Source organism: Meles meles, chromosome 2, assembly GCF_922984935.1.
Source record: "Meles meles chromosome 2, mMelMel3.1 paternal haplotype, whole genome shotgun sequence".
Lineage (NCBI taxonomy): Eukaryota > Metazoa > Chordata > Mammalia > Carnivora > Mustelidae > Meles > Meles meles.
The window spans coordinates 137,000,171-137,027,831 of NC_060067.1; the positions used below are offsets into that span (position 1 = coordinate 137,000,171).

The 27,661-nt window shown below is 37.9% G+C and overlaps 1 protein-coding gene across 2 annotated transcripts in view; it reads left to right on the plus strand.

The window, feature by feature from the left end:
* The window catches only part of KLHL2 (kelch like family member 2), a 125,966-nt gene that overhangs the window by 83,054 nt on the left and 15,251 nt on the right, over positions 1-27,661 (plus strand). For both annotated transcript variants that reach the window (XM_045988216.1, XM_045988225.1), the window contains 3 exons: positions 11,116-11,225; positions 15,696-15,812; positions 17,042-17,191. In XM_045988216.1, the coding sequence (XP_045844172.1) occupies positions 11,116-11,225; positions 15,696-15,812; positions 17,042-17,191 (377 nt within the window). The remainder of the gene's footprint in view (positions 1-11,115; positions 11,226-15,695; positions 15,813-17,041; positions 17,192-27,661) is intronic.

Here is a 27,661-nt window from a genome sequence, read left to right on the forward strand (position 1 = left end):
GGGCACGTATTGCATGGAGCACTGGGTGTTGTGCAAAAACAATGAATACTGTTACGCTGAAAAAATAAATAAAATGGGAAAAAAAAGAAAAAAGAAAAAAAGAAACCAAGACCCTATTATATGGTGTCTACCAGAGACTCACTTTAGCTTTAAGGACTGAGTGAAGGATTGGAAAAAGATAGTCCATACAAGGGGAAATCAGAAAAGAGCAAATGTAGGTATATTGATATCATACAAAATCGATGTTGAGCCAAAAACAGTAAGTAGAAACAGAGAAGGTAGTTACATAGTGACAAAGGTTTGATTCATTGAGAAGACATAATGATTAAAAATAAGTATGACCCGGGGCATCTGGGTGGCTCAGTGGGTTAAGCCTCTGCCTTCTGCTCAGGTCATGATCTCAGGGTCTTGAGATCGAGCCCTGCATGGGGCTCTCTGCTCAGTAGGGAGCCTGCTCCCCGCCCCCCGCCCCCGCCTGCCTCTCTGCCTACTTGTGATCTGTCAAATAAATACATAAAGTATCTAAAAAAAATAAGTATGACCCAACATTGGAGCATCTAAGTATATTAAGAAAGACTAACAAACCAGGAAGGAGAAAAAGACAACAATAAAGTAATAGTAGGAGGCTTCAAAATCCACTTTCAACAATGGATAGATCATTTAGACAGAATATCAACAAGGAAACATTGGACTTGAACCATAGTTTAGACCAAACAGACATGTAGAATATTCCATCCAACAACAGTAGAGTAGACATTCTTCTCAAGCATATACAGTATGTTCTCCGGGATAGATCATGTGATAAGTCACAAAACAAGTCTTAGCAAATTTAAGATTAAAATCAAACTGGCTATCTTTTCTGAGCACAGTGGTACGAAGCTAGAAATCAGTAACAAGAGGAAACTAGAAAATTCACAAATACAAGGAAATTAAACAACATACTCTTGAACTGCCAGTGGGTCAAGGAAGAAATCAAAAGGGAAATAAATATCTTGAAGCAAACAGAAACACACCACACCAAAATCTATGGGATGCTTCAAAAGTAATTCTAAGAGGAAAGTTTACAGTGATAAAGGCCTATTAAAAAAGATCCCAAATAAGCAACCTAATTTTACACCTCATGTCACTAGAAAAAGAACAAACTAAACCGAGTGTTAACAGAAGAAAGAAAATGACAAAAGACAGAGTAGAAATAAATGAATTAGAGACCAGAAAAACAATAGAAAAGGTCAATAAAACTAAGGGCCGGGTTTTTTTTTTTTTTTTTTTGCAGAGGTAAAATTGAGAAACCTTTTAGCAAGACTAAAAAAACGGAGACTCAAATAAATAAAATCAGGAGTGAAAAAGACATTACAGTTTATACACAGAAACACAAAGGATCATGAGACTAGTAAGAACACTTATATGCTAATATAATGAGAAAAAATGGATAAATTTCTAGAAACATGCAGTCTACCAACACTGAATCATGAAGAATTAGAATAATCTGACCAGACCAACAGCAGTAAGGAGACTGAATCAGTAATCCGAAAGTTCCCCAAAAGAAAGATCCAGGACATATGGCTTCACGGATGAATTCCGTCAAACATTTAAAGAATTAACACTAATCCTCCAACTCCTTCAGAATGCAGAAGAGGAGGGAATACTCTCAAACTCATTTTGCAAGGCCAGGGTTAAAACGAATACCAAAGCCAGATAAGGACATTGCAAGAAAAGGAAATTACAGTCCAATATCAATGATGAATGTAGGTGCAGTAATTCTTACCCATGTATTAGCAAAGTGGATTCAGCAGTACATAGAAAATTGAGTGGGATTTATCTATAGGATTCAAGGATAGTTTAACATCTGCAAACAGTAAATTTGGTACAGCACAGGAATAGAATGAAAGGTAAATATGTGATCATCTGAGATGCTGAGAGAGCGTTTGACAAAATATGGCATTCTTCCATGAGACAAACTCTAAACAAATTATGTATACAAGGAACATACATTAATGTATTAAACTTTAATATAGTAGAGATCATATATGGCATACCCATAGCTAAAACTTCATACTCAGCCGTGAAAAACTGGAAAGGCTTCTTTAAGATCAGGAATAAGACAAGGATGCCCACTCTCACCACTCCTCTGTTGAGCATATTACTGGAAATCCTAGCTGAGCAATTAGGCAAGAGAAAGAAAAGCATTCAGTTGGAAAGGGAGAAGTAAAATTGTCTTCGCAGATGATATGATTTCATATATATAGAAAATCCCAAGATTTCACCAAAAAAAAAAAAAAAACAAAAAAACCTTAGAACGAATCAACAAATTCAGTAAACTTGCAGGATACAAAATTAACATGCAAATTTAAGTTTCTATGCACTAACAAGTATCTGAAAAACAAAACAATCCCATTTGTAATAGCATCAGAACGAGTAACATACCTAGGGATAAATTTAACCAAGAAGGTAAACAATCTATACATTGTAAACTACAAGACTTCGGTGAAAGAAACTGAAAAAAAGATAAATAAATGGAACAATATCCTGTGTTCATGAATAAGAAGGATTAATATTGTTAAAATGTCCATACCCACCAAGTCCATCTGTAGATCCAGCGTGATCCCTGTTAAAATTCCAATGGTATTGTTCAACAAGTAGAAAAAAAATACTAAAAGTGTTACGGAATCATGAAAGACCCTGAATAGCCAAAGCAATCCTAAGAAAGAAGAACAAAAATAAAGGCATTGCACTTTCTGATTTCAAACTATATTACAAAACTGTAATAACCAAAAGAGGGTGGGACTAGCATAAAAATTGACACCACGACCAATGGAACAGAATTGAAAGGCCATAAATAATATGGTCACTTAATCTATGACAAAGGAGACAAGAATATACATTGGGGAAAAGATAGTTTCTTTAAATGGTGCTGGGAAAACTGGACCAGTACATTATACCATACACAAAAGTAAACTCATAATGGATTAAAGACCTAAATGTAAGGCCTGCAACTGTTAAACTCCTAAGAGAAAACATAAGTAATATTCTCATTGACATCAGCTTTCACGTTTTTCTGGCTATGTCTCCTTAGGCAAGGGGAAACAAAACAAAAGTGAACTACTGGAACTATATCAAACTAAAAACTTTTTTTTTTTTTCTCATTTTATTTATTTTTTCAGCGTAACAGTATTCATTCTTTTTGCACAACACCCAGTGCTCCATGCAAAACGTGCCCTCTCCATTACCCACCACCTGTTCCCCCAACCTCCCACCCCTGACCCTTCAAAACCCTCAGGTTGCCCCAACCTCCCACCCCTGACCCTTCAAAACCCTCAGGTGGTTTTTCAGAGTCCATAGTCTCTTATGGTTCGCTTCCCCTCCCCAATGTCCATAGCCCGCTCCCCCTCCCCCAATCCCACCTCCCCGCAGCAACCCCCAGTTTGTTTTGTGAGATTAAGAGTCATTTATGGTTTGTCTCCCTCCCAATCCCATCTTGTTTCATTTATTCTTCTCCTATCTCCTACCCCCCCATGTTGCTTCTCCATGTCCTCATATCAGGGAGATCATATGATAGTTGTCTTTCTCCGATTGACTTATTTCACTAAGCATGATACCCTCTAGTTCCATCCACGTCGTCGCAAATGGCAAGATTTCATTTCTTTTGATGGCTGCATAGTATTCCATTGTGTATATATACCACATCTTCTTTATCCATTCATCTGTTGATGGACATCTAGGTTCTTTCCATAGTCTGGCTATTGTAGACATTGCTGCTATAAACATTCGGGTACACGTGCCCCTTCGGATCACTATGTTTGTATCTTTAGGGTAAATACCCAGTAGTGCAATTGCTGGGTCATAGGGTAGTTCTATTTTCAACATTTTGAGGAACCTCCATGCTGTTTTCCAGAGTGGTTGCACCAGCTTGCATTCCCACCAACAGTGGAGGAGGGTTCCCCTTTCTCCACATCCTCTCCAGCATCTGTCATTTCCTGACTTGTTAATTTTAGCCATTCTGACTGGTGTGAGGTGATATCTCATTGTGGTTTTGATTTGTATTTCCCTGATGGCGAGTGACGTGGAGCACTTTTTCATGTGTCTGTTGGCCATCTGGATGTCTTCTTTGCAGAAATGTCTGTTCATGTCCTCTGCCCATTTCTTGATTGGATTGTTTGTTCTTTGGGTGTTGAGTTTGCTAAGTTCCTTATAGATTTTGGATACTAGCCCTTTATCTGATATGTCGTTTGCAAATATCTTCTCCCATTCTGTCAGTTGTCTTTTGGTTTTGTTAACTGTTTCCTTTGCTGTGCAAAAGCTTTTGATCTTGATGAAATCCCAACAGTTCATTTTTGCCCTTGCTTCCCTTGCCTTTGCCGTTGTTCCTAGGAAGATGTTGCTACGGCTGAGGTCGAAGAGGTTGCTGCCTGCATTCTCCTCAAGGATTTTGATGGATTCCTTTCTCACATTGAGGTCCTTCATCCATTTGGAGTCTATTTTCGTGTTTGGTGTAAGGAAGTGGTCCGATTTCATTTTTCTGCATGTGGCTGTCCAATTTTCCCAGCACCATTTATTGAAGAGGCTGTCTTTTTTCCATTGGACATTCTTTCCTGCTTTGTCGAAGATTAGTTGACCATAGAGTTGAGGGTCGATTTCTGGGCTCTCTATTCTGTTCCACTGATCTATGTGTCTGTTTTTGTGCCAGTACCATGCTGTCTTGATGATGACAGCTTTGTAATAGAGCTTGAAGTCCGGAATTGTAATGCCACCAACTTTGGCTTTGTTCTTCAATATTCCTTTGGCTATTCGAGGTCTTTTCTGGTTCCATATAAATTTTAGGATTATTTCTTCCATTTATTTGAAAAAAATGGATGGTATTTTGATAGGGATTGCATTAAATGTGTAGATTGCTTTAGGTAGCATAGACATTTTCACAATATTTATTCTTCCAATCCAGGAGCATGGAACATTTTTCCATTTTTTTGTGTCTTCCTCAATTTCTTTCATGAGTACTTTATAATTTTCTGTGTATAGATTCTTAGTCTCTTTGGTTAGGTTTATTCCTAGGTATCTTATAGTTTTGGGTACAATTGTAAATGGGATTTACTCCTTAATTTCTCTTTCTTCAGTCTTGTTGTTGGTGTACAGAAATGCAACTGATTTCTGTGCATTGATTTTATATCCTGACACTTTACTGAATTCCTGAACAAGTTCTAGCAGTTTTGGAGTGGAGTCTTTTGGGTTTTCCACATATAGTATCATATCATCTGTGAAGAGTGATAGTTTGACTTCTTCTTTACCAATTTGGATGCCTTTAATTTCTTTTTGTTGTCTGATTGCTGAGGCTAGGACTTCTAGTACTATGTTGAATAGCAGTGGTGATAATGGACATCCCTGCCGTGTTCCTGACCTTAACGGAAAAGCTTTCAGTTTTTCTCCATTGAGAATGATATTTGCGGTGGGTTTTTCATAGATGGCTTTGATAATATTGAGGTATGTGCCCTCTATCCCTACACTTTGAAGAGTTTTGATCAGGAAGGGATGCTGTACTTTGTCAAATGTTTTTTCAGCATCTATTGAGAGTATCATATGGTTCTTGTTCTTTCTTTTATTAATGTGTTCTATCACATTGATTGATTTGCGGATGTTGAACCAACCCTGCAGCCCTGGAATAAATCCCACTTGATCGTGGTGAATAATCCTTTTAATGTACTGTTGAATCCTATTGGCTAGTATTTTGGCGAGAATTTTTGCATCTGTGTTCATCAAGGATATTGGTCTGTAGTTCTCTTTTTTGGTGGGATCCTTGTCTGGTTTTGGGATCAAGGTGATGCTGGCCTCATAAAATGAGTTTGGAAGTTTTCCTTCCATTTCTATTTTTTGGAACAGTTTCAGGAGAATAGGAATGAGTTCTTCTTTAAATGTTTGGTAGAATTCCCCTGGGAAGCCATCTGGCCCTGGGCTTTTGTTTGTTTGGAGATTTTTGATGACTGTTTCAATCTCCTTACTGGTTATGGGCCTGTTCAGGTTTTCTATTTCTTCCTGGTTCAGTTGTGGTAGTTTATATGTCTCTAGGAATGCATCCATTTCTTCCAGATTGTCCAATTTGTTGGCGTAAAGTTGCTCATAGTATGTTCTTATAATTGTCTGTATTTCTTTGGTGTTAGTTGTGATCTCTCCTCTTTCATTCATGATTTTATTTATTTGGGTCCTTTCTCTTTTCTTTTTGATGAGTCTGGCCAGGGGTTTATCAATCTTATTGATTCTTTCAAAGAACCAGCTCCTAGTTTCATTGATTTTTTCTATTGTTTTTTTGGTTTCTATTTCATTGATTTCTGCTCTGATCTTTATGATTTCTCTTCTCCTGCTGGGTTTAGGGTTTCTTTCTTGTTCTTTCTCCAGCTCCTTTACGTGTAGGGTTAGGTTGTGTACTTGAGACCTTTCTTGTTTCTTGAGAAAGGCTTGTACCGCTATATATTTTCCTCTCAGGACTGCCTTTGCTGTGTCCCACAGATTTTGAACTGTTGTGTTTTCATTATCATTTGTTTCCATGAATTTTTTCAATTCTTCTTTAATTTCCTGGTTAACCCATTCATTCTTTAGAAGGATGCTGTTTAGTCTCCATGTATTTGGGTTCTTTCCAGCTTTCCTCTTGTGATTGAGTTCTAGCTTCAGAGCATTGTGGTCTGAAAATATGCAGGGAATGATCCTAATCTTTTGATACCGGTTGAGACCTGATTTGTGACCCAGGATGTGATCTATTCTGGAGAAGGTTCCATGTGCACTAGAGAAGAATGTGTATTCTGTTGCTTTGGGATGAAATGTTCTGAATATATCTGTGATGTCCATCTGGTCCAGTGTGTCATTTAAGGCCTTTATTTCCTTGTTGATCTTTTGCTTGGATGATCTGTCCATTTCAGTGAGGGGAGTGTTCAAGTCCCCTACTATTATTGTATTATTATTGATGTGTTTCTTTGATTTTGTTATTAATTGGTTGATATAGTTGGCTGCTCCCACGTTAGGGGCATAGATATTTAAAATGGTTAGATCTTCTTGTTGGACAGACCCTTTGAGTAGGATATAGTGTCCTTCCTCATCTCTTATTATAGTCTTTGGCTTAAAATCTAATTGATCTGATATAAGGATTGCCACTCCAGCTTTCTTCTGATGCCCATTAGCATGGTAAATTGTTTTCCACCCCCTCACTTTAAATCTGGAGGTGTCTTCGCGTCTAAAATGAGTTTCTTGTAGGCAACATACTGATGGGTTTTTTTTTTTTATCCATTCTGATACCCTGTGTCTTTTGATTGGGGCATTTAGCCCATTAACATTCAGGGTAACTATTGAGAGATATGAATTTAGTGCCATTATTACCCTGTAAGGTGACTGTTACTGTATATTGTCTCTGTACCTTTCTGATCTACTACTTTTAGGCTCTCTCTTTGCTTAGAGGACCCCTTTCAATATTTCCTGTAGAGCTGGTTTGGTGTTTGCAAATTCTTTCAGTTTTTGTTTGTCCTGGAAGCTTTTGATCTCTCCTTCTATTTTCAATGATAGCCTAGCTGGATAGAGTATTCTTGGCTGCATGTTTTTCTCGTTGAGTGCTCTGAATATATCATGCCAGCTCTTTCTGGCCTGCCAGGTCTCTGTGGATAAGTCTGCCGCCAATCTAATATTTTTACCATTGTATGTCACAGACTTCTTTTCTCGGGCTGCTTTCAGGATTTTCTCTTTGTCACTAAGACTTGTAAATTTTACTATTAGGTGACGGGGTGTGGACCTATTCTTGTTGACTTTGAGGGGGGTTCTCTGCATCTCCTGGATTTTGATGCTTGTTCCCTTTGCCATATTAGGGAAATTCTCTCCAATGATTCTCTCCAATAGACCTTCTGCTCCCCTCTCTGTTTCTTCTTCTTCTGGAATCCCAATTATTCTAATGTTGTTTCGTCTTATGGTGTCACTTATCTCTCGAATTCTCCCCTCATGGTCCAGTAGCTGTTTGTCCCTCTTTTGCTCGGCTTCCTTATTCTCTGTCATTTGGTCTTCTATATCACTAATTCTTTCTTCTGCCTCATTTATCCTAGCAGTGAGAGCCTCCATTTTTGATTGCACCTCATTAATAGCTTTTTTGATTTCAACTTGGTTAGATTTTAGTTCTTTAATTTCTCCAGAAAGGGCTTTAATATCTCCAGAGAGGGTTTCTCTAATATCTTCCATGCCTTTTTCGAGCCCGGCTAGAATGTTCAGAATCGTCATTCTGAACTCTTGATCTGACATATTACCCATGTCTGTGTTGATTAGGTCCCTAGCCTTCGGTACTGTCTCTTGTTCTTTTGTTTGTGGTGATTTTTTCCGCCTTGTCATTTTGTCCAGATAAGAGGATATGAAGGAGCAAATAAACTACTAATAGGGTGGCAAAGACCCCGGAAAAATGCGCTGTAACCAAATGAGAAGAGACCCCAAATTGTGGGGGGGAGAAAGGGGATAAAACAGCTTCTGAAAAAAAAAGAAAAAAAAAAAAAGAAAGAAAAAATTTAAAAAATGAAACAAATAAAAAAATACAAAAAAGAAAGAAAAAATATATATATTTAGATGAACTAGTCAAAAAATGTTAAAAAAGAAAAGGGTAAAAGTTTTAAAAAATTTAGCAGAAGAAGAAAAAAGAAAAAAGAAAAAAAAATTGAAAAAAGAAAAAAAAAATTGAAAAAAGAAAAAAAAATTGAAGTAGCCGCAAGACTAAAGAATCATGGGGAGAAAGCCATGAGTTCCGTGCTTTGCTTTCTCCTCCTCTGGAATTGCTCTGCTGTCTTAGGAATTGAATCTGCTTTCTCCTTGATAGATGAAATTCGTTCTGGCTGGATATTTTGTTGATCTTCTGGGGGAGGGGCCTGTTGTAGTGACTCTCAAGTGTCTTTGCCCGAGGCGGGATTGCACCGCCCTTACCGGCGGCCGGACTAAGTAATCGGCTCGGGTTCGCTTTTGGGAGCTTCTGTTCCCTGAACGCTTTCCGTAGAGTTCCGGAGGACGGGAATGAAAATGGCGGCCTCCCAGTCTCCGGCCCGGAGGAGCCGAGAGCCTGGGGCCCCACTCCTCAGTGCGCCCCCAGAGGACAGCACCCAATCACTCCCGTATCCCCAGCCTCTAGCCGCGCTCGGAGCTCACCCAGCCCGCGACCAGTTCAAGGTAACCCCGAGCTGAGAGTTCAGTCCTCGGCTCTGTCTCTGCAGCCGGCTTCTCCGTTCTAATAGCTGCGAGCTCTCCGACACTCCGACACCCCCGATCCTTCTGTGACCCTGCGGGGCCTGGGGCCACGCTGGCCCCGCGTGGGCTTCACCCCGGTTTAGCCCCTGGAGCAATGTCCCTCAGTGGAACAGACTTTTAAAAGTCCTGATTTTGTGCTCCGTTGCTCCGCCGCTTGCCGGGAGCCGGCCCCTCCCCCCGCGGTCTATCTTCCCGTCGTTTTAGATTCACTTCTCCGCCAGTCCTACCTTTCAGAAAGTGGTTGATTTTCTGTTTCTAGAGTTGCTGTTCTTCTTCTCTTCGCTCTCCCGTTGGATTTGTAGGTGTTTGCAATGTTTAGATAAGCTATCGAGCTGATCTCCTGCTACCTGATGTAGTCTCAGCCTGCTACTTCTCCGCCATCTTGACTCCTCCCCCCTCAAACTAAAAACTTTTACACAGTGAGAGAAACCATAAAACAAAATGAAAAGGTAATATACCGAATGGCAAAAGATATTGACAAATAATGTATCCTTTAAGGGGTTAATGTCAAAAATATATAAAGAACTCATACAGTTCAACACCAAAAAAACAAAGCCCAACCAAAAACTCAAATAATTTGATTAAGAAATGGACAGAGGACGTGAATAGGCATTTTTCCAAAGAAGGCATACAGGCAGCCAACAGACACATGAAAAGATGCTCAATACCGCTAATCAGGGAAATGCAAATCAAAACCATTATGAAATATCATCTCACATTAGTCACAATGGGTAGTATCAAAAAAGACAAGAAATAAAAGACAAGTGTTGGCAAGAACATGGAGCAAAGTTTTCTTGGATGCACTGTTGGTGAGAATGTAAGTTGGTGCAGTCACTATGGAAAACAGTATGGAGGTTTCTCAAAAAGTTAGAAATAATGTATGATCTAGTAATTCCACTGCTGGGTATTTACCTAAAAGAAATCAAAACCTCTCATTTGAAAAGATATATGCATCCTTACATTTACTGTGGCATTATTTTATAATAGTCAAGATACAGAGGCAGCCCAAATATCTATCAATAGATAAATGGTAAAGAACAAGTAGTATATGTGTACAGTGAATGTTAGCCATGGCAAAGAATGAAATCTTGCCATTCACAACAAATGATTCCTTTTAAAGTTGTAAGGTCATTGATTATACGAATAGTTTTTCCCCCATTTGGAGGAGTAGGTATATTTGTGAAATCAAAGAAAGGTGTTTTTTTTTAAGAATTTAAGAATTCTTAAAAATTTTTAAGAATTTTAGGAATTTTAAGAATTTCTAGTTTTTAACAGTTTCTGGAAGGGGGTTGAGGATATAAAATAGTATGCTTTGGTCCCCAGATGAAATACCACAGAATTCAGAGCTATCTATATTATAAATCAATTGTTTTTTTAATGATGGTCATATGTTCAGACTGACCAGCATTTAAAATTTCTTTGTTTAAAGTTTTCAAATAAAGTTGGTTTCCCTCCTTATTCCAGTACATTTTGGAGTCCTCTAATGTTTTACATAATACATTCAAATGTGTGAATATATAATACCATGTACTTTATCTGATTTATATACTCAAAGGTTTTATGGATTTAAATACTGATAGTCTTATTAGCATATAAGGAATACATGTTTAATTCTGAAATACCACCATGTGAAGGAGAAGTGATTCAGCTGAGTATATGGTAAGGTAGATTTCCTAACTATCTCTATTTTGTTACTTAAATAGAGAGCACTTCCCCAGGTGAGATTGTTTGGGTTTTGTTGGCTCCTGTCTTGAGGAGATAGTTGTTTTTCTCATTCTTAGGTTAGATTAAGAAAAACTGCTTCCTTTTGAAACAGATTGAAGCTGCATAATGGAATGTTGGTTTTAATGGGTTTTATTTTTAACCTCCAAACAGAGCAGCATTTTGCAGATGTTGTACTTAGTGAAGAATTTCTCAATCTCGGCATTGAACAAGTGTGCAGCTTAATCTCAAGTGACAAACTTACCATTTCCTCAGAAGAGAAGGTAATTAAATTTTTCTTTTCTAGTATATTGTGAAGTAGTACTTTTCCTTTATTTGTTTCACTTGGTTTTGTAACTTTGTAATCCTGTATGGGTAGTGACAGCCAGTGATCTTTGATGTGGAAGTTATTAGAAACTCCAGTAGTTAACTTGTTGATTGTCTGCAGATTACTGTTTCTTCACTTCATAGGAGGTTCCCTGAATTGCTAAACATTAGAGTTTTGTCCTTGACCCCCAAAGCAAGAACTGGTACACACTAAGCTGTTTGAAACAAGTCTTTTGGGTGCTCAGTTTCTTCCCACAGCTAGAAGTCTATAAAAATTGTGATCTAAGTAATTTCACTATCACATGAGTTGGAAGAAGTTACCAGGGATAACAAAGTAATAGCTTCTTCTGGACTGAACATTCTTTGTAAAAAAAAAAAAAAAAGATTTTATTTATTTGAGAGAGCGAGCATGAGAGCAGGGGGGGAAGGGCAGAAGGATGCGGAGAAGCAGACTCCTCGCTGAGCAAGGAGCCCAATGCAGGACTTGACCCCAGGACTCTGGGATCATGATCTGAGCCAAAGGTAGATGCTTAGCTGACTGAGCTACCCAGGTGCCCTAGACTGAACATTCTTGATCATACTCTTCCTTTATACTGGTCTCCTGCTACTCATACCCCACCCCTACCAGTGCTTCTCTTCTCCCTTCCAGAGTGCTGTGCACCTGCTTTGTCTGGCTGTAGCCTCCCTTTCTCCACATTTTGAGTTGCCTTTGTCAGCCACCAGCACCTTTTTTTTTTTTTTTAAGATTTATTTATTTGAGAGAGGGAGAGAGGAAGAGAGAGCAGGAGGGGCAGAGGGAGAGGGAGAGACGATCTCAAGCAAATTCTGTGCTGATGAAGCCTGACGTGGGGCTTGATCTCACAACCCTGAGATCATGACCTGAAATCTAAGAGTTGGCTGCTTAACTGACTGAGCCACCCATACGCCCCTGACTTTCTCTTCTGCCCTTATGGTTTTATTCTTTGGGTCGGTGTTATATTCTGTGGGAATCAGGGTACAAAAGCTTGTGAACACACTAAGTTTAGAGAAACTGAAACTTTTTTTCCTTTTTGTCCTTTGCATTTAAAGTTGTATGAAATTAGCTTTTATTCTTCGAAGATATCCATCCTGTCTGGGCATAAAAAGACGCATTTACTATTATATTTACTATATGAAAAGAATGTGTGAGAAGTGCTTGTTAGATGTATAACCTTAGCACTTTGGAATTATAAAGAAGAGGAAGACATTACTAGTCATATTAACAGACGTTTACTGAGTGCCTACTGAGTACCAGACACTGCCATAGCATCACAGATACAGAAATACTGACAAAATAGAAATCTTTACTCCACAGACTAGAGGGACATACAGTGGGGTAAATAAATGATTGTGGAATGCTGTAGAGGGTACTGTAGGAGCATTTCTTCATTCCTGGTGCTGGTGGCGATTCAGCCTGTCTCACACGTAGGACCCAAGTTCTAAAAAATAAGTATGCATTTGCTGGGGAAGTCCAGATGGGTGGGAGTGGGAAGGGCATTCCAGGTAGAGGTAGAATATGTAAATGTAAAAAAGGTGAGCAAGAATAATTGCATTATGTTGGTTCTATATGGTTAGAGTTTAGAATATGTTTGGCAGAGTGGTCGGAGATAAGATGGGAAGATGACATAAAATATCTTCTCAGCTGTATTAAAGAACCTTGACTTCATCCTAGTGACGGAGAACCTTTAAAGGATTTTAAGTGGTAGGAGAATAATATCATGATAATACCTACATGATGGAAATGTCATGAAAGCTGTTCTGATTTTCTCCTGCTGCCTAACAAGCCACCCCAAATTGTAGTGACACAAAACAATAACCATTTTATTATACTCAAAATTCTGTGGGCAGAGTTCATTCAGGGCATTTTGGGACAGCTTATCTCTGCTCAGTAGTATCTGGGGCTTCTGCTGGCTTGACCTGAATGTCTGGAGATACCAGCATGATACCAGATGAGCCATTCTGGAGCTTCAGTCTGTTTGCACGGTCCAGAATTTCCACAGTGGCTCCTTCATTCACTTGTCTGGCTCCTGGGCTGGAGTTTGGTTGGTATCTCCCTCCACCTCTGTTCTTTCCCCCAGGCCCCTCCTTGCACTCCCTCTGTGTGGCTAGTTTGGGTTCCTCGTCACATGGTAATCTCAAGTAATGAGTCTTCTTTTTTTTTTTTTTTTTTTTTTTTTCTTTTTTTTTTTTTTACAGAGAGAGAGAGAGAGAGAGAGATTACAAGTAGGCAGAGCAGCAGCCAGAGAGGGGAGGAAGCAGGCTCCCTGCCAAGCAGAGAGCCCGATACGGGGCTCGATCCCAGGACCCTGAGATCATGACCTGAGCTGAAGGCAGAGGCTTAACCCACTGAGCCACCCAGGCGCCCCGAGTCTTCTTGCATGACATCTGTGTTCCCCCAAATGAGCATTTTAAGAGACCCGAGTAAAAACTGAAAAGCTTCAGAAATCACGCAGCACTGCTTCTGCTGCTTCTTTTTTTTTTTTTTTTTGTTATACAGGGCCAACTTAGATTCCCTGTGGCAGGTTTCATAAGGTGTGGATACTCAGAGATGTGGTTTATTAGGGGACTATTTTGGAGGCCAGCTGTCACAGTGGTGGTGTGCTGAATGAACCAAAAGTAGGATGAGGGTCAGATAGGAGGATGTTGAAGTCATACCAGTGAGCAATAGGATTTGATGTAGGATGGTTGAAACAGGTAGAGGAGAGCGAGCAGAGCTGAGCATAGTAGATAGAATTGAGAAGATTCTTTTTATTTCTAGCATCCAGTACCTAGAGGTACTTGGTAGGTACTTGTTGACCAAATTAATTAAAAAGCAATGTTAATTATATTGTAGATCATTTTTAGTTTCTTGGTGTATTCCTGTATCAACAGAAGTTTTTTTGTTTCCAACAGTCCACTTACCTATCATCAGGCATTTTCTACAAGCGTTTAAAAATTACTGGGTTATATATTCATTGGCTTGGAGGGAAATTATATAGCCAAATACGGGCTTCGTATTAGCCTATTAGCTTTCTCATAGGTACATGTTGTTAAGTTGTAATGCCCTTATTATTTTTTTTAAGAAAATTCAAAAATATTAGATTTTAATACATCCCATTGTGAGAAAAGAGGAGTTCATCTGTTCTGCACACCCTTGATTTAGAAGTGTACCATTAACATTTATGTGTAAACCTAAAGAAAAAGCCCCCAAAATAGTTGTTTATAAGGGCATGTGATTTTCATTCCACAGAATCACTTAGCTTACTTAGCTTTATTATTTTGGGTGCTCTATTCCAAAGAGACTTGAGATTTAAATCTAGGTAAGTAGAACCAAATTCAAATTAGGAAGTTTATCAACAGTGAATTAGATCGTGTATCATCACATTGTCACAGCAACCACTTAAGCTCAAGAATATTAGATAATGTATTTGGTGAAATTTCTTCGTAAGTACCAAATGAAAAATACTTAATATGTAAAAGTACTAAAGGTACTTACTCAGTTAAAAGTAGAACTACCATATCATCCATCAGTTCCACTTCTGGCTATATCCGAAGGAAGTGAAAACAGAATCTTGAAGAGACATCTGCACTCCCATGTGCATTGTTTTATTGCAGCATTATTCACAAGAGCCATAATATAGAAACAACCTAGTGTCCATCAGTGGATAAGTGGATAAGGAAGATATCTCACACACACACGCGTGTGCACATACACACACACAGACACACACTGGAATATTATTCAGTCATGAGAAAGGAAATAACTGCCATTTGTGACAACATGTGTGGACCTTGAGAGCATTATGCTAAGTGAAAGAAGTCAGAAAAGAAAACAAATGCTATATATCACTTATATGTGGAATTTAAATAAACTGAACTCATAGAAACAAAGTCCAGTGGTGGTTACATGGGGTTGGGGATGGGAGAAATGAGATGTTGGTGAAAGGGTACAAACTTCTGGTTATAAGGTGAGAAGGTTCTCGGGAATGTATAGTATAGTGATTATAGTTAACAAAACTGTATTATGTATTATGAAAGTGGCTAAGAGATTAGATCTTAAATGTTCTCACCACAAAAAAAGTGGTAATTTTGTGACATGATGAAGTAATTAGCTAAGGCTATGATGGTCATCATTTTGCAATGTATAAATATATCAGATGAACATCTTAAACTTACAGTGTTATCTGTCAATTATACTTCAGTGAAGCAGGAAAAAAGTAAAGTAATTACTAAATACCAAATTAAAAGAAAGAAATAGACCAAATAGCTTTTTTAGTACAGCACAGGTCAAGATTTTGAAAAATTTGAGCTATGTGTTAAACTTGGATGTCTTAGCAGGAACTGAATAAAATGTAATCTCATCCCCTTCATTCACATGCCTTGGTCCATAACTCATTACTTCTTTTTCTTTTCCCCATATTTTCTGCAAGGTATTTGAAGCAGTAATAGCTTGGGTAAACCATGACAAAGATGTAAGGCAAGAATTTATGGCTCGGCTGATGGAACATGTGCGGTTACCTTTGCTTCCTCGGGAATATTTAGTTCAGGTAAAAGCATATGCAAAACACATGAATACACATGGCACTTTGTCACGGGTAGCACTATGTCCCTGGGCTGACAGCATGTAGATACCTGTTACACAGTGGTAAGACTGTAGAATACAGATCCACAGGGCACAGGACAGAGGACAGTAAAGGCACCTACAGTCCTTGGCAGCTGTTCCTTCTTTGGCCACTCCCCATTCTTAGAAATTTGTTCCCCCAATTTTTGATGTGGGCAGGCAAATACTAGAGCTTATCCAGGCAGTATTTATGGTCATTTACACATAAATAAATGCACCTGTGCCTCTGTGTCCCTGCTCTGTATCTTCTTTGCTTTCCTTTTGAGCTTCTTTTGATTGCCCTGCAGAAATGGAATTTTGACATTTGACCCAAATACTATTTAATTCTACATCTGAGTTTTACAGTGGCATGTATTTGGTTTTGGTCTTTATTTCTAATCTGAGGAAACCCAGGTTATTTGAAATAAGTAGAAATAAATGGATTTTAGCAGTATTTGAGAATTTTTTTTATTATTAGCATCCTGCTCTGCACATTTCAACATTTTTATAATTGAAACCACTCAAGGAAACATTCTTTATTAAGAGATTCAGTTGGAGCATTTTAGGATTTCTTGAAGCCTCATTATTTTTTGTGATCTGCATAGTCATTGATAGTCTACTGTTAAGAAAATGAACAGAAAAATCTGTTCTGCATGTGAGGTCAGGAATAGCAGGGACAAGATTTGTTTGTGATGTAGGCATGTTGTTATAGGTATTTTGAATCATTCTCTTGGATATTTTATTTGCCTTTTTGTGTTTGAAAAGTGTCTTTAATTTATTAGAATTGCCTACTCCACCTGAAGAACTCATTATCTAAATGTTTTTCTTACTCTTTGGCTTGATGTTTAAAGATAATAGGTGAATATACACAGAAAAAGAAAAGATATAGATGAATATAGTATTACCTAAAGATTATTCTATAGCTGATGTTGAGGTATTTAATTTTGATTGCCATTCTTTTCTTTATTACTTACATGTGTTTTTCTCTGCAGACCAGATATTGAGCTTTTTTTGGCTTCATTTATTTTTCTCTTAGTGATTTTCTTTGTTAGGAAAAGACTGAACCAGAGAGGATAGTTACTACTTTTTTTTGCCTCTTCTTTATTTCTCTTTCTTTGCCAGTTTTATCCTGAAATAGTTGTCCCATCATGGGATATGTCTTATTTCTTCTTACAGAGGGTTGAAGAGGAAGCATTGGTCAAGAATAGCAGTGCTTGCAAAGATTACCTCATTGAAGCTATGAAGTATCATTTGCTGCCAACAGAGCAGCGTATATTAATGAAGAGTGTCCGGACCCGACTGAGGACACCCATGAACCTTCCCAAAGTAGGATCTATTGTTCACACTTGTTACTACTTCACCTGAAGGGCCCATAGTGAGGCTGTTAATGTTTTTATTCATCTGAATTTCCACATGCCTGAGAATTCATTGTAGTGTCTATAATTCAGCTTCTCTGTTGGTTTTGTTTGTGGAGGGTGGGGATTGTTTGGTTCATTTAATCTTTATAAACCGCATGATGTCACCATTCTGAAACAGAAAGCAACTGATATTTGTCTCTTCTGAGTTTTATTAGCTTTAGTTACAGTAGAAAGGAAAATCAGAGAAGGTAGAAAGATTTGTCTGTAAGCTATATGTTTAGGTAATAACTGAAAACTGAGCAGTTTCACAGAATTACATACTAGAGTTAAGGCTGATGAACAGCTTGTTCAGTTCATTTCCTTCCTCTTCCCTGTTGTATGCTGTCTGATGGTTCACTCATGCATCATCTGTAGTCATTTCAGTGTAGGTCTCCCCTCTGTTGTCCCAGATCGCCAGTGTTCACATTTCCCTTGTGTGAGAGTTCATATTCTACCTTTATCTTTTTAGTTGAAGCCATTTATGTTTTACTGGTTTAATTTTCCTGACAGAATAACCCCACATTTCTGTCTCTGTTTGCAATTTCTTGTGCCCCTTTTCCATCTTCACAGTACTAGAAAACCAGCACTTTATGCATCATTTTGTTTGGTCTAATCAGAATGATCCATAATACAATGCTTTTATTTATGTATTTATTTTTAGCTCTTATATGAGTGTGGGGCAATGATAGATTAAGAAATAAGAATTAATCTGTTCCCCTTTGTTTTCTTACATCATCTTTAGTTACCACTCTATCCTTTCCATTAAATTATGTCTTTTAAATTCTTTCACTTAATGCTCTAACTTAGTGTTCTTTTCAAGTTTTATTTTTGGAGTGTACATTTTTAATTTCTTCAAATCTGTGTTGGCATTGTTTTTCTGTTCTGCCCAGTGTTAATACCAGTTCTCAATTTAGAACCAACTGTGTATTTTGTGAGTATGCTATTTACTCCTTCTAGATCATTAGTAAATACTTTAATTTAGAATGGACCTCCCCACTCTTCCTGGTGACACCTTGCTAGAAATACCCACTCACTGACAAGGTCCATTTGCAGAAAATTTCAGTCCATAGGATTATGTTTATTATCTAAGCCAAAAATAAGTAATTTGGCCTGTAACATCCAGTGAGATTCAGGATCAAATAGATTCAAATTTGGCATGACTTTTTTTTAAACATCCCTCTGCGTGTTACTCATTTTGTTGTCTCCTAGAGGTTCGGAAGCTTTTCTCAAAATATTCTAAATTTTTGCTCAGAATTATTATCACTTAAAAGGTATTTACAAGGCATTCACTTCCTATCCTGTTTTGAAAATTGGTATTTGCCGTTTTTAAATTTTCTGATCTCTCCTCAGTTCTCCAAGATTTTTCAAAAATAATTGTAAGTGGCTCAGTAAGTACATTAGCTAGTTCCCTTAACACTTTAGTATGCATGCCATCCGGGTCTGCTGATTTTATAAATGTTTACATTTTCCAAATTCCCTTTTACCTGCTTTTATAAATAGCCATCTTTATAAGTCTACATCACTTCATATTTGTCCATATTATTTGGTGTCAGTTTTTGTTCTTAAAAAAAAAAAAAGATTTATAAAAAGTGTTCTTAGTCCTAGCCCATTTAAATTATCATTTCTTTTTATGCTAGTTTTTTCAGCATTCTGAGCAGCTTTGTTTTATTTTAATACTTTTTAAAATATTCCATATTTGTAAAAGTTCTCTTTTTCTGTCATCTTTAGCTTTGCTGTCTTTAACTATTCTGCAATGACCTTTAGAGTGAAAACTAACTCTCTTCCAATTTCTGGAATAAACATGTCACTTTTAGAAACTTTTTGAAGTATTCTTGGTAAAATCCCATCAAGTATTTTATTTTCTCTTCTGTAGAGTTGTGATCATCTGTTCAATTACATTGTTTCTGGGCTTTTCTGGTTGTGGCTTTGGAGTGGCCCTTCCAACTCTCTTAATACTTGTGATTTCTCAGCTCTTTACCTTTTATATTATCCATCAAGGTTCTCATTCATTCTGCTGTCTCAGGTGGCAGTGGGGGGGGCAGCAGACATGGCAGACGGCAGTATGTTCCACTGTTGCTTAGACTTTACATTTGCATGGTCCCTTCTCAAAATTTATTTATCTAGGCTCTTCTTGAGCAAGATGTCAGAGGAGTAGGAGACTGAAATATCATTAGGTCCCAGGAGTTCAGCTAGATAGTTATCAAACCATTCTGAACCCCTACAAACTCAACAGGAGATAGAAGAGAAGAATAGCTGCAATTCTAGGAACAAAAAATCGACCACTTTCTGGAAGGTAGGATGTGCAGAGAAGTGAATCCAAAGAGATGGGAAGATAGTCCATGGGGGAGGAGCCAGCTCCTGATAAGCGGTGGAGCAGTGGAGCAAAAAATCGGAACTTTTAGAAGTCTGCTCCACTGAGGGACGTTGCTCCAGAGGCTAAGCGGCAGTGGAGCTCTCGCGGGGACAGTGTGGTCTCAGGATCCACGGGGTCACAGAAAGACTGGGGGTGTCTGAGTGTGTCAGAGCTGCCAGATATTGGAGTGGGGAAGCCGACTACAGAGACGTGAGCAGAGGAGTGAGCTCTCAGCTCAGGGTCAGCCTTACACCATGATCCAAGGCACAGTTGGACCACTGCTCTTTGAGCAGGGACCCCACCTTCCTCTTCCGGGAGGAGCAGTGCAGGAGTGCGAGGCAGGAATCTGCTGGGTTTGGAGACTTCAAGTGGGGCCATGCACCAGAGATAGAAGGGCTCAATCACAGGCTGGGTGAGCACAGAACATGGCTGGAGACCAGGGAGACGGAAGTGATTGACTGCTTTTCTCTGAGGGCACACTGAGGAGTGGGGCCCTGAGCTCTCTCCACTCCTACAGGGCTGGAGATTGGGAGGCCGCCATTTCTATTCCCATCCTCCAAATCTCTACAGGAAGTGTTCAGGGAACAAAAGCTACTGAGAGCAAACCCCGAGTAGTTTACTTAGCCTGGCCCCTGGGAAGAGTGGTGAAATTCTGCCTTGGGCAGAGACATTTGAGAATCACTGCAACAGGCCCCTTCCCCAGAAGATCAAGAACATCCAGCCAAGATCAAGTTCACAGATCAACTGAGGAATTCTGGAGAACTCCCCTCCAGAGTTAGGGGAAAGCAACACATAGAATTCATGGCTTTATTCCCTTTAGTCTTGCAAAGTTAATTATTTTATTTTATTTTTATTTTTTATATTTATATTTTTATAATATATATAATATATATTTTTATTATATATATAAATATATATTTATATATATTTTTATTATATATATAAATATATATTTATATATATTTTTATTATATATATAAATATATATTTATATTTTATTTTTTTTTCTATTTTTTTAACTTTTCCTTTTTCCTCTTTTAAGGTATTTTAACAATAACTTTCAAAAAAACTTTTAAAAAAACTTTTAAACTTTTCATTGTTATATGAATTTTCATATGTCATATTTTATTCCTTCATTGTATTTAACCTTATTTTTTGTGTACATATAGGCTTTTTTTCTTTAAAATTTTGGTATACAATTTCTTCTAGTAGATCAAAATATACCCTAAATCTGGCACATGGCTTTGTTCTAGTCCCAGCCTGATCACATTTTCTTCCCGTTTTTTTTTTTTTTTCCTTTTTCCAGCCAACTTATCAATTCCTTTTTTAGAATCTTTTTTTATGATTTTTTTTACATATATATATTTTTTATTTCTTTTCAGTGTTCCAGAATTCATTGTTTATGCACCATATCCAATGCTTCATGTGGTACTTTGTAATTTTCATCTTTACAGTCATATTCCATCCCATCATTGCGTTTACCCTTATTTTTGGATATATATAAGTCTTTCTTTCCTTAAAATTTTGGGAGGTAGTTTCTTCTAAGAGGCCATTATACATCCAAGATCAAGTGGGTGGCTCTGTTCTATTCACTAGTCTAATATATAAATTTTGTTAATTTTGTATTCTTTTCCCCCCTTACTTCTCCCTTCTGGTTTTGGGTCTCTTCTGTTTTGGTTAGTGTATATTTTTCTGGGGTCCTTGCTACCCTTTTAGTATTTTACTCTCTCATTCATATACTCTTAAATCTGGATAAAATGACAAGGCCGGAAAACTCACCACAAAAAAAAGAACAAGAGGTAGTACCGACAGCTAGGAACCTAATCAATACAGACGTTGGTAATATGTCAGAACTAGAGTTCAGAATGATTATCAGTGTGCCAGCTGGGCTTGAAAAAGGCATGGAAGATATTAGTGAATCCCTTTCTGGAGAAATAAAATCCCTTTCTGGAGAAATAACTAAAATCTAACCAAGTTGAAATAAAAAAAGCTAATAATGAGGTGCAGTAAAAAGTGGAAACTCTTACTGCTAGGATAAATGAGGCAGAAGAATTAGTGATATAGAAGACCAAATGATGGAGAATAAAGAAGCTGAGCAAAAGAGAAACAAACAACTACTTGACCACGGGAGGAGAATTTGAGAGATAAGTGATACCATAAGATGAAACAATATTAGAATAATTGGGATCCCAAAAGAAGAAGGAAGAGAAAGAGGGGCAGAATGTATATTGCAACAAATTATAGTAGAGAATTTTCCTAATATGGCAAAGGGAACAAGCTTCAAAATCCAGGAGGCACAGGAACCCCACTCAAAATCAGTAAAAATAGGTCCATACCTCACCATCTAATAGTAAAACTTGTAAGTCTTAGTGACATAGAGAAAATTCTGAAAGCAGCTGGGGACAAGAAGTCTAACATACAATGGTAGAAATATTAGACTGGCAGCAGACTTATCCACAGAGACCTGGCAGGCCAGAAAGAATGGGCATGATATATTCAGAGCAGTAAATGAGAAAAATGTGCAGCCAAGAATACTATATCCAGCCAGGCTATCATTGAAAATAGGAGAGAGAAAAAGTTTACAGGACAAACAGAAATTAAAAGAATTTGCAAACACCAACCAGCCTTACAGGAAATATTAGAAGGGGTCCTCTAAGCAAAGAGAGAGCCTAAAAGTAGTAGACCAGAAAGGAACAAAAACAATATGTAGTAACAGTCACCTTACGGGCAGTACAATGGCACTAAATTCATTTCTTTCAATAGTTACCCTGAATGTAAATAGGCTAAATGCCCCAGTCAAAAGACGCAGGATAAAAAAAACAAGACTGATCGATACGCTGTCTACAAGAAACTCATTTTAGACCCAAAGACACCTCCAGATTTAAAGTGAGGGGTGGAAAACAATTTACCATGCTAATGGACATCAGAAGAAAGCTGGGGTGGCAATCCTTATGTCAGATAAATAAGATTTTAAGCCAAAGACTGTAATAAGAGATAAGGAAGGACACTATATTTTTTACTTAAAGGGTCTGTCCAACAAGAAGATCTAACAGTTTTAAATATTTATGGTCCTAACATGAGAGCAGCCAGTTATATAAACCAATTAATAACAAAAAGAAACACATTGACAATAATACAATAATAGTATGGGACTTTAACAACCCCCCTCACTGAAATGAACAGATCATCTAAGCAAAAGATCAACAAGGAAATACGGGCTTTAAATGACACACTGAACCAGATGGACATCACAGATATATTCAGAACATTACATCCCAAAGCAACAGAATACATATTCTTCTCTAGTGTGCATGGAACATTCTCCAGAATAGATCACATCCTGGGTCACAAATCAGGTCTCAACTGGTACCAAAAGACTGGGATCATTCCCTGCATATTTTCAGACCACAATGCTCTGAAGCTAGAACTCAGTCACAAGAGGAAAGTTGGAAAGAACTCAAATACATGGAGGTTAAAGAGCACCCTACTCAATAGTGAATGGGTCAACCAGGAAATTAAAGAAGAATTGAAAAAATTCGTGGAAACAAATGAAAATGAACAGACAACTGTTCAAAATCTTTGGGGCATAGCAAAGACTGTCCTGAGAGGAAAGTATATAGTGATGCAAGCCTTTGTCAAGAAACAAGAAAGTCTAAAGTACACAATCTAATTCTACACCTAAAGAAGCTGGAGAAAGAACAGCAAAGAAAGCCTTAATCCAGCAGGAAAAGAGAAATAATAAAGATCAGAGCAGAAATCAATGAAATAGAAACCAAAAGAAGAATAGATCAAACAAATGAAAAAGTAGGAGCTGGTTCGTTGAAAGAATTAATAAGATTGATAAACCCCTGGCCAGACTTATCGAAAAGAAAAGAGAAAGGACCCAAATAAATACAATCACGAATGAAAGAGGAGAGATCACAACCAACACCAAAGAAATACAAACAATTATAGAACATATGAGCAACTATATGCCAGCAGATTTGACAATCTGGAAGAAATGGATGCATTCTTAGAGAAGTATAAACTACCAAAACTGAACCAGGAAGAAATAGAAAACCCGAACAGACCCATAACTAGTAAGGAGATTGAAACAGTCATCAAAAATCTCCCAATATCAAGAGCCCAAGGCCAGATGGCTTCCCATGGGATTTCTACCAAACATTTAAAGAAGAATTAATACCTATTCTCCTGAAACTGCACCAAAAAATAGAAATGGGAGGAAATCTTCCAGACTCATTTTATGAGGCCAGCATTACCTTGATGCAAAACCAGACAAAGACCCTATCAAAAAAGGAGAATTACAGACCAATATCCTTGAGGAACACAGGTGCAAAAATTGTCACCATATATGTGACCAAATAAGCATCCAGCAGTACATTAAAAGTATTGTTCACCACAACCAAGTGGGATTTATTCCAGGGCTGAAAGGTTGGTTCAACATCCGCAAATCAGTGTGATACAATCAATGTGATACAATACATTAATAAAAGAAAGAACAAGAACCATATGATACTCTCAATAGATGCTGAAAAAGCATTTGACAAAATACAGCATCTTTTCTACATCAAATGTCTTCACAGTGTAGGGATAAAGGGTGCATACCTCAATATTATAAAAGCCATCTATGAAAAACCCACAGCGAATATCATTCTCAATGGGGAAAACCTGAGAGCTTTCCCCCTAAGGTCAGGAATATGGCAGAGATGTCCACTATTCCCACTGCTATTCAACAGAGTATTAGAAGTCCTAGCCTCAGCAATCAGACGACAAAAAGAAATAAGGGCATCTGAATCGACAAAGAAGAATGCAAGCTCTCTCTCTTTGCAGATGATATGATACTTTATGTGGAAAACCCAAAAGACTCCACTCCAAAACTGCTAGAACTCATACAGGAATTGAGTAAAGTGTCAGGATATAAAATCAATGTACAGAAATCAGTTGCGTTTCTATACACCGACAGCAAGACAGAAGAAAGAGAAATTAAGGAGTTGATCCCATTTACAATTGCACCCAGAACCATAAGATACCTAGGAATAAAGCTAACCAAAGAAGCAAAGAATCTGTACTCAGAAAAATATACTCATGAAACAAATTGAGGAAGACACAAAGAAATGGAAAAACATTCCATTCTTATGGATTGGAAGAACAAATATTGTGAAAATGTCTGTGCTACCTTAAGCAATCTATGTATTTAATGCAATCTCTATCAAAATACCATCTATTTTTCTCAAAGACATGGAACAAATAATCCTAAAATTTATATGGAACCAGAAAAGACCCCGAATAGCCAGAGGAATGTTGAAAAAGAAAGCCAGAGTTGGTGGTATCACAATTCCAGACTTGAAGCTCTATTACAAAGCTGTAATCATCAAGACAGTATGGTACTGGCACAAAAACAGACACATAGATCAATGGAACAGAATAGAGAGCCCAGAAATAGACCCTCAACTCTATGGTCAACTAATCTTTGACAAAGCGTGAAAGAATGTCCAATGGAAAAAAAGACAGTCTCTTCAACAAATGGTGTTGGGAAAACTGGACAGCCACCTGCAGAAGAATGAAACTGGACCATTTCCTTACACCACACACAAAAATAGACTCAAAATGGATTAAAGACCCTCAATATGAGACAGGAATCCATCAAAATTCTTGTGGAGAACACAGGCAGCAACCTCTTCGACCTCGGTTGCAGCAGCTTCTTCCTAGAAACATTGCCAAAGGCTAGGGAAGCAAGGGCAAAAAGGAACTATTGGGACTTCATCAAGATCAAAAGCTTTTGCACAGCAAAGGAAACATTTAACAAAACCAAAAGATAGCTGACAGAATGGGAGAAGATATTCGCAAATGACATATCAGATAAAGGGCTAGTATCCAAAATCTATAAAGAACTTACCAAACTCAACACCCAAAGAACAAATAATCCAATGAAGAAATGGGCAGAAGACATGTACATACATTTCTTCAAAGAAGACATCCAGATGGCCAACAGACAAATGAAAAAGTGCTCCACATCACTAGCCTCAGGGAAATACAAATCAAAACCACAATGAGATGAAACCACCTCACACCAGTCAAAATGGCTAAAATTAACAAGTCAGGAAACGACAGATGTTGGAGAGGATGCAGAGAAAGGGGAACCCTCCTACACTGTTGGTGGGAATGCAAGCTTGTGCACCACTCTGGAAAACAGTGTGGTGGTTCCTCAAAAAGTTGAAAGTAGAGATACCCTATGACCCGGCAATCACACTACTGGGTATTTACCCTAAAGATACAAATGTAGTGATCCGAAGGGGCGTGTGCACCCGAATGTTTATAGCAGCAATGTCCACAATAGCCAAACTATGGAATGAAACTAGATGTCCATCAAGAGATGAATGGATAAAGAAGAAGTGGTATGTGTGTGTGTGTGTATATGTGTGTTTGTCTATATATATATATGCATGCAATGGAATGCTATGCAGCCATCAAAAGAAATGAAATCTTGCCATTTGCAATGATGTGGATGGAACTAGAGGGTATTATGCTGAGCGAAATAAGTCAGTCAGAGAAAGACAATTATCATATGAATCTCTTTGATATGAGGAATTTGAGAGGCAGGGTGGGGGTTGTAGGGGTAGGGAAGGAAAAAATGAAACAAGATGGGATCAGGAGGGAGACAAACCATAAGAGACTCTTAATCTCACAAAACAAACTGAGGGTTGCTGGGAGTGAGAGAGTAGGGAGAAGGGTGGTTGGGTTATGGACATTGGGGAAGGTATGTGCTATGGTGAGTGCTGTGAAGTGTGTAAGCCTGATAATTCACAGATCTGTACCCCTGGGGCAAATAGTACATTATATGTTAATAAAAATGATTTTATTTATTTAAAAAATAATAATTTAAAAAAATTTATTTACACATATTTTTGAAAAGATACTTGTATTGGATGCTCTTTCAGCAACACTGTTTGCCATTTTAGAGTGGTTATATTCAAGATTAATTCTGAGTAGATAGGTAAGAATAATGCAAAGGTTAATTTCTCATGCTTACATATTTTATAATAATGATGCTTTTTATCGTGGTATTGATAAGTCAAATCAGACAAAATGTGGTAGTAGTGCTAAGGAAACGTTTGCAATATTCAGTAATATTTCTTCCATGACAGTAACTTAGTACTTTTTATATTAGGCTCTGATTTCGTGGAATCATACAGATTTGCATGAATGATTCTTTTTTATCTCGTACATTAGTTTTGCATCTTCAGTAAACAATATTGGGAGTGAGTAAGGCACTCTTGGATTCGGACATCATAGTGAGAAACTATGTTTGCGCCTGACTTTGTTGCCTTTCCACTTTGGAGTCTGTATTTTTAGAAATGTTATCATATTATTTCTGTATATGTATTCATTTTACTCAGGATATCTGTTGAGATTTCCAACTGGAAAATTATGAAACTTGATTTTTCAGGAGGCATTTTCTACCTAATATTTAGTAGGTGAAGAAAACGAAAAAACAAAGTTTAATGTGCATTTTAGGATGGTCGCTTGGGTCTGTTTAACTCCCTACCCCTTGCCTTCCTTAAACATGTGACATTGAACTTTTCCATACAAAAAAATGTTTCCAGTTTTCTATTCCTTTATATTAGCATAATTAGTTTGGTGTTTCTCAAAACAGATCAGATGCCTTTTACAAATAACTGTGGTGTCAGTGTCATGATCTCTTGTTTTGATGTTTAGTAGCACAGTGGTTTGGTTTTTTTTTTAAAGATTTTATTTATTTATTTGACAGAGAGAGAGAGAGATCACAAGTAGGCAGAGAGGCAGGTAGAGAGACAGGAGGAAGTAGGCTCCCCGCTGAGCAGAGAGCCCCACGCGGGGCTCCATCCCAGGACCCTGAGACCATGACCCGAGCTGAAGGCAGAGGCTTAACCCACTGAGCCACCCAGGCGCCCCATTAGCACAGTGGTTTTTAGTGCAGTCTCTTGATCTCATACAAATATCCCTGCTCTCTTGTGTTCTCATTATCCATTCTTTGTCCCTCTTCTCTCTGATTCCTGGAGTCCCAAA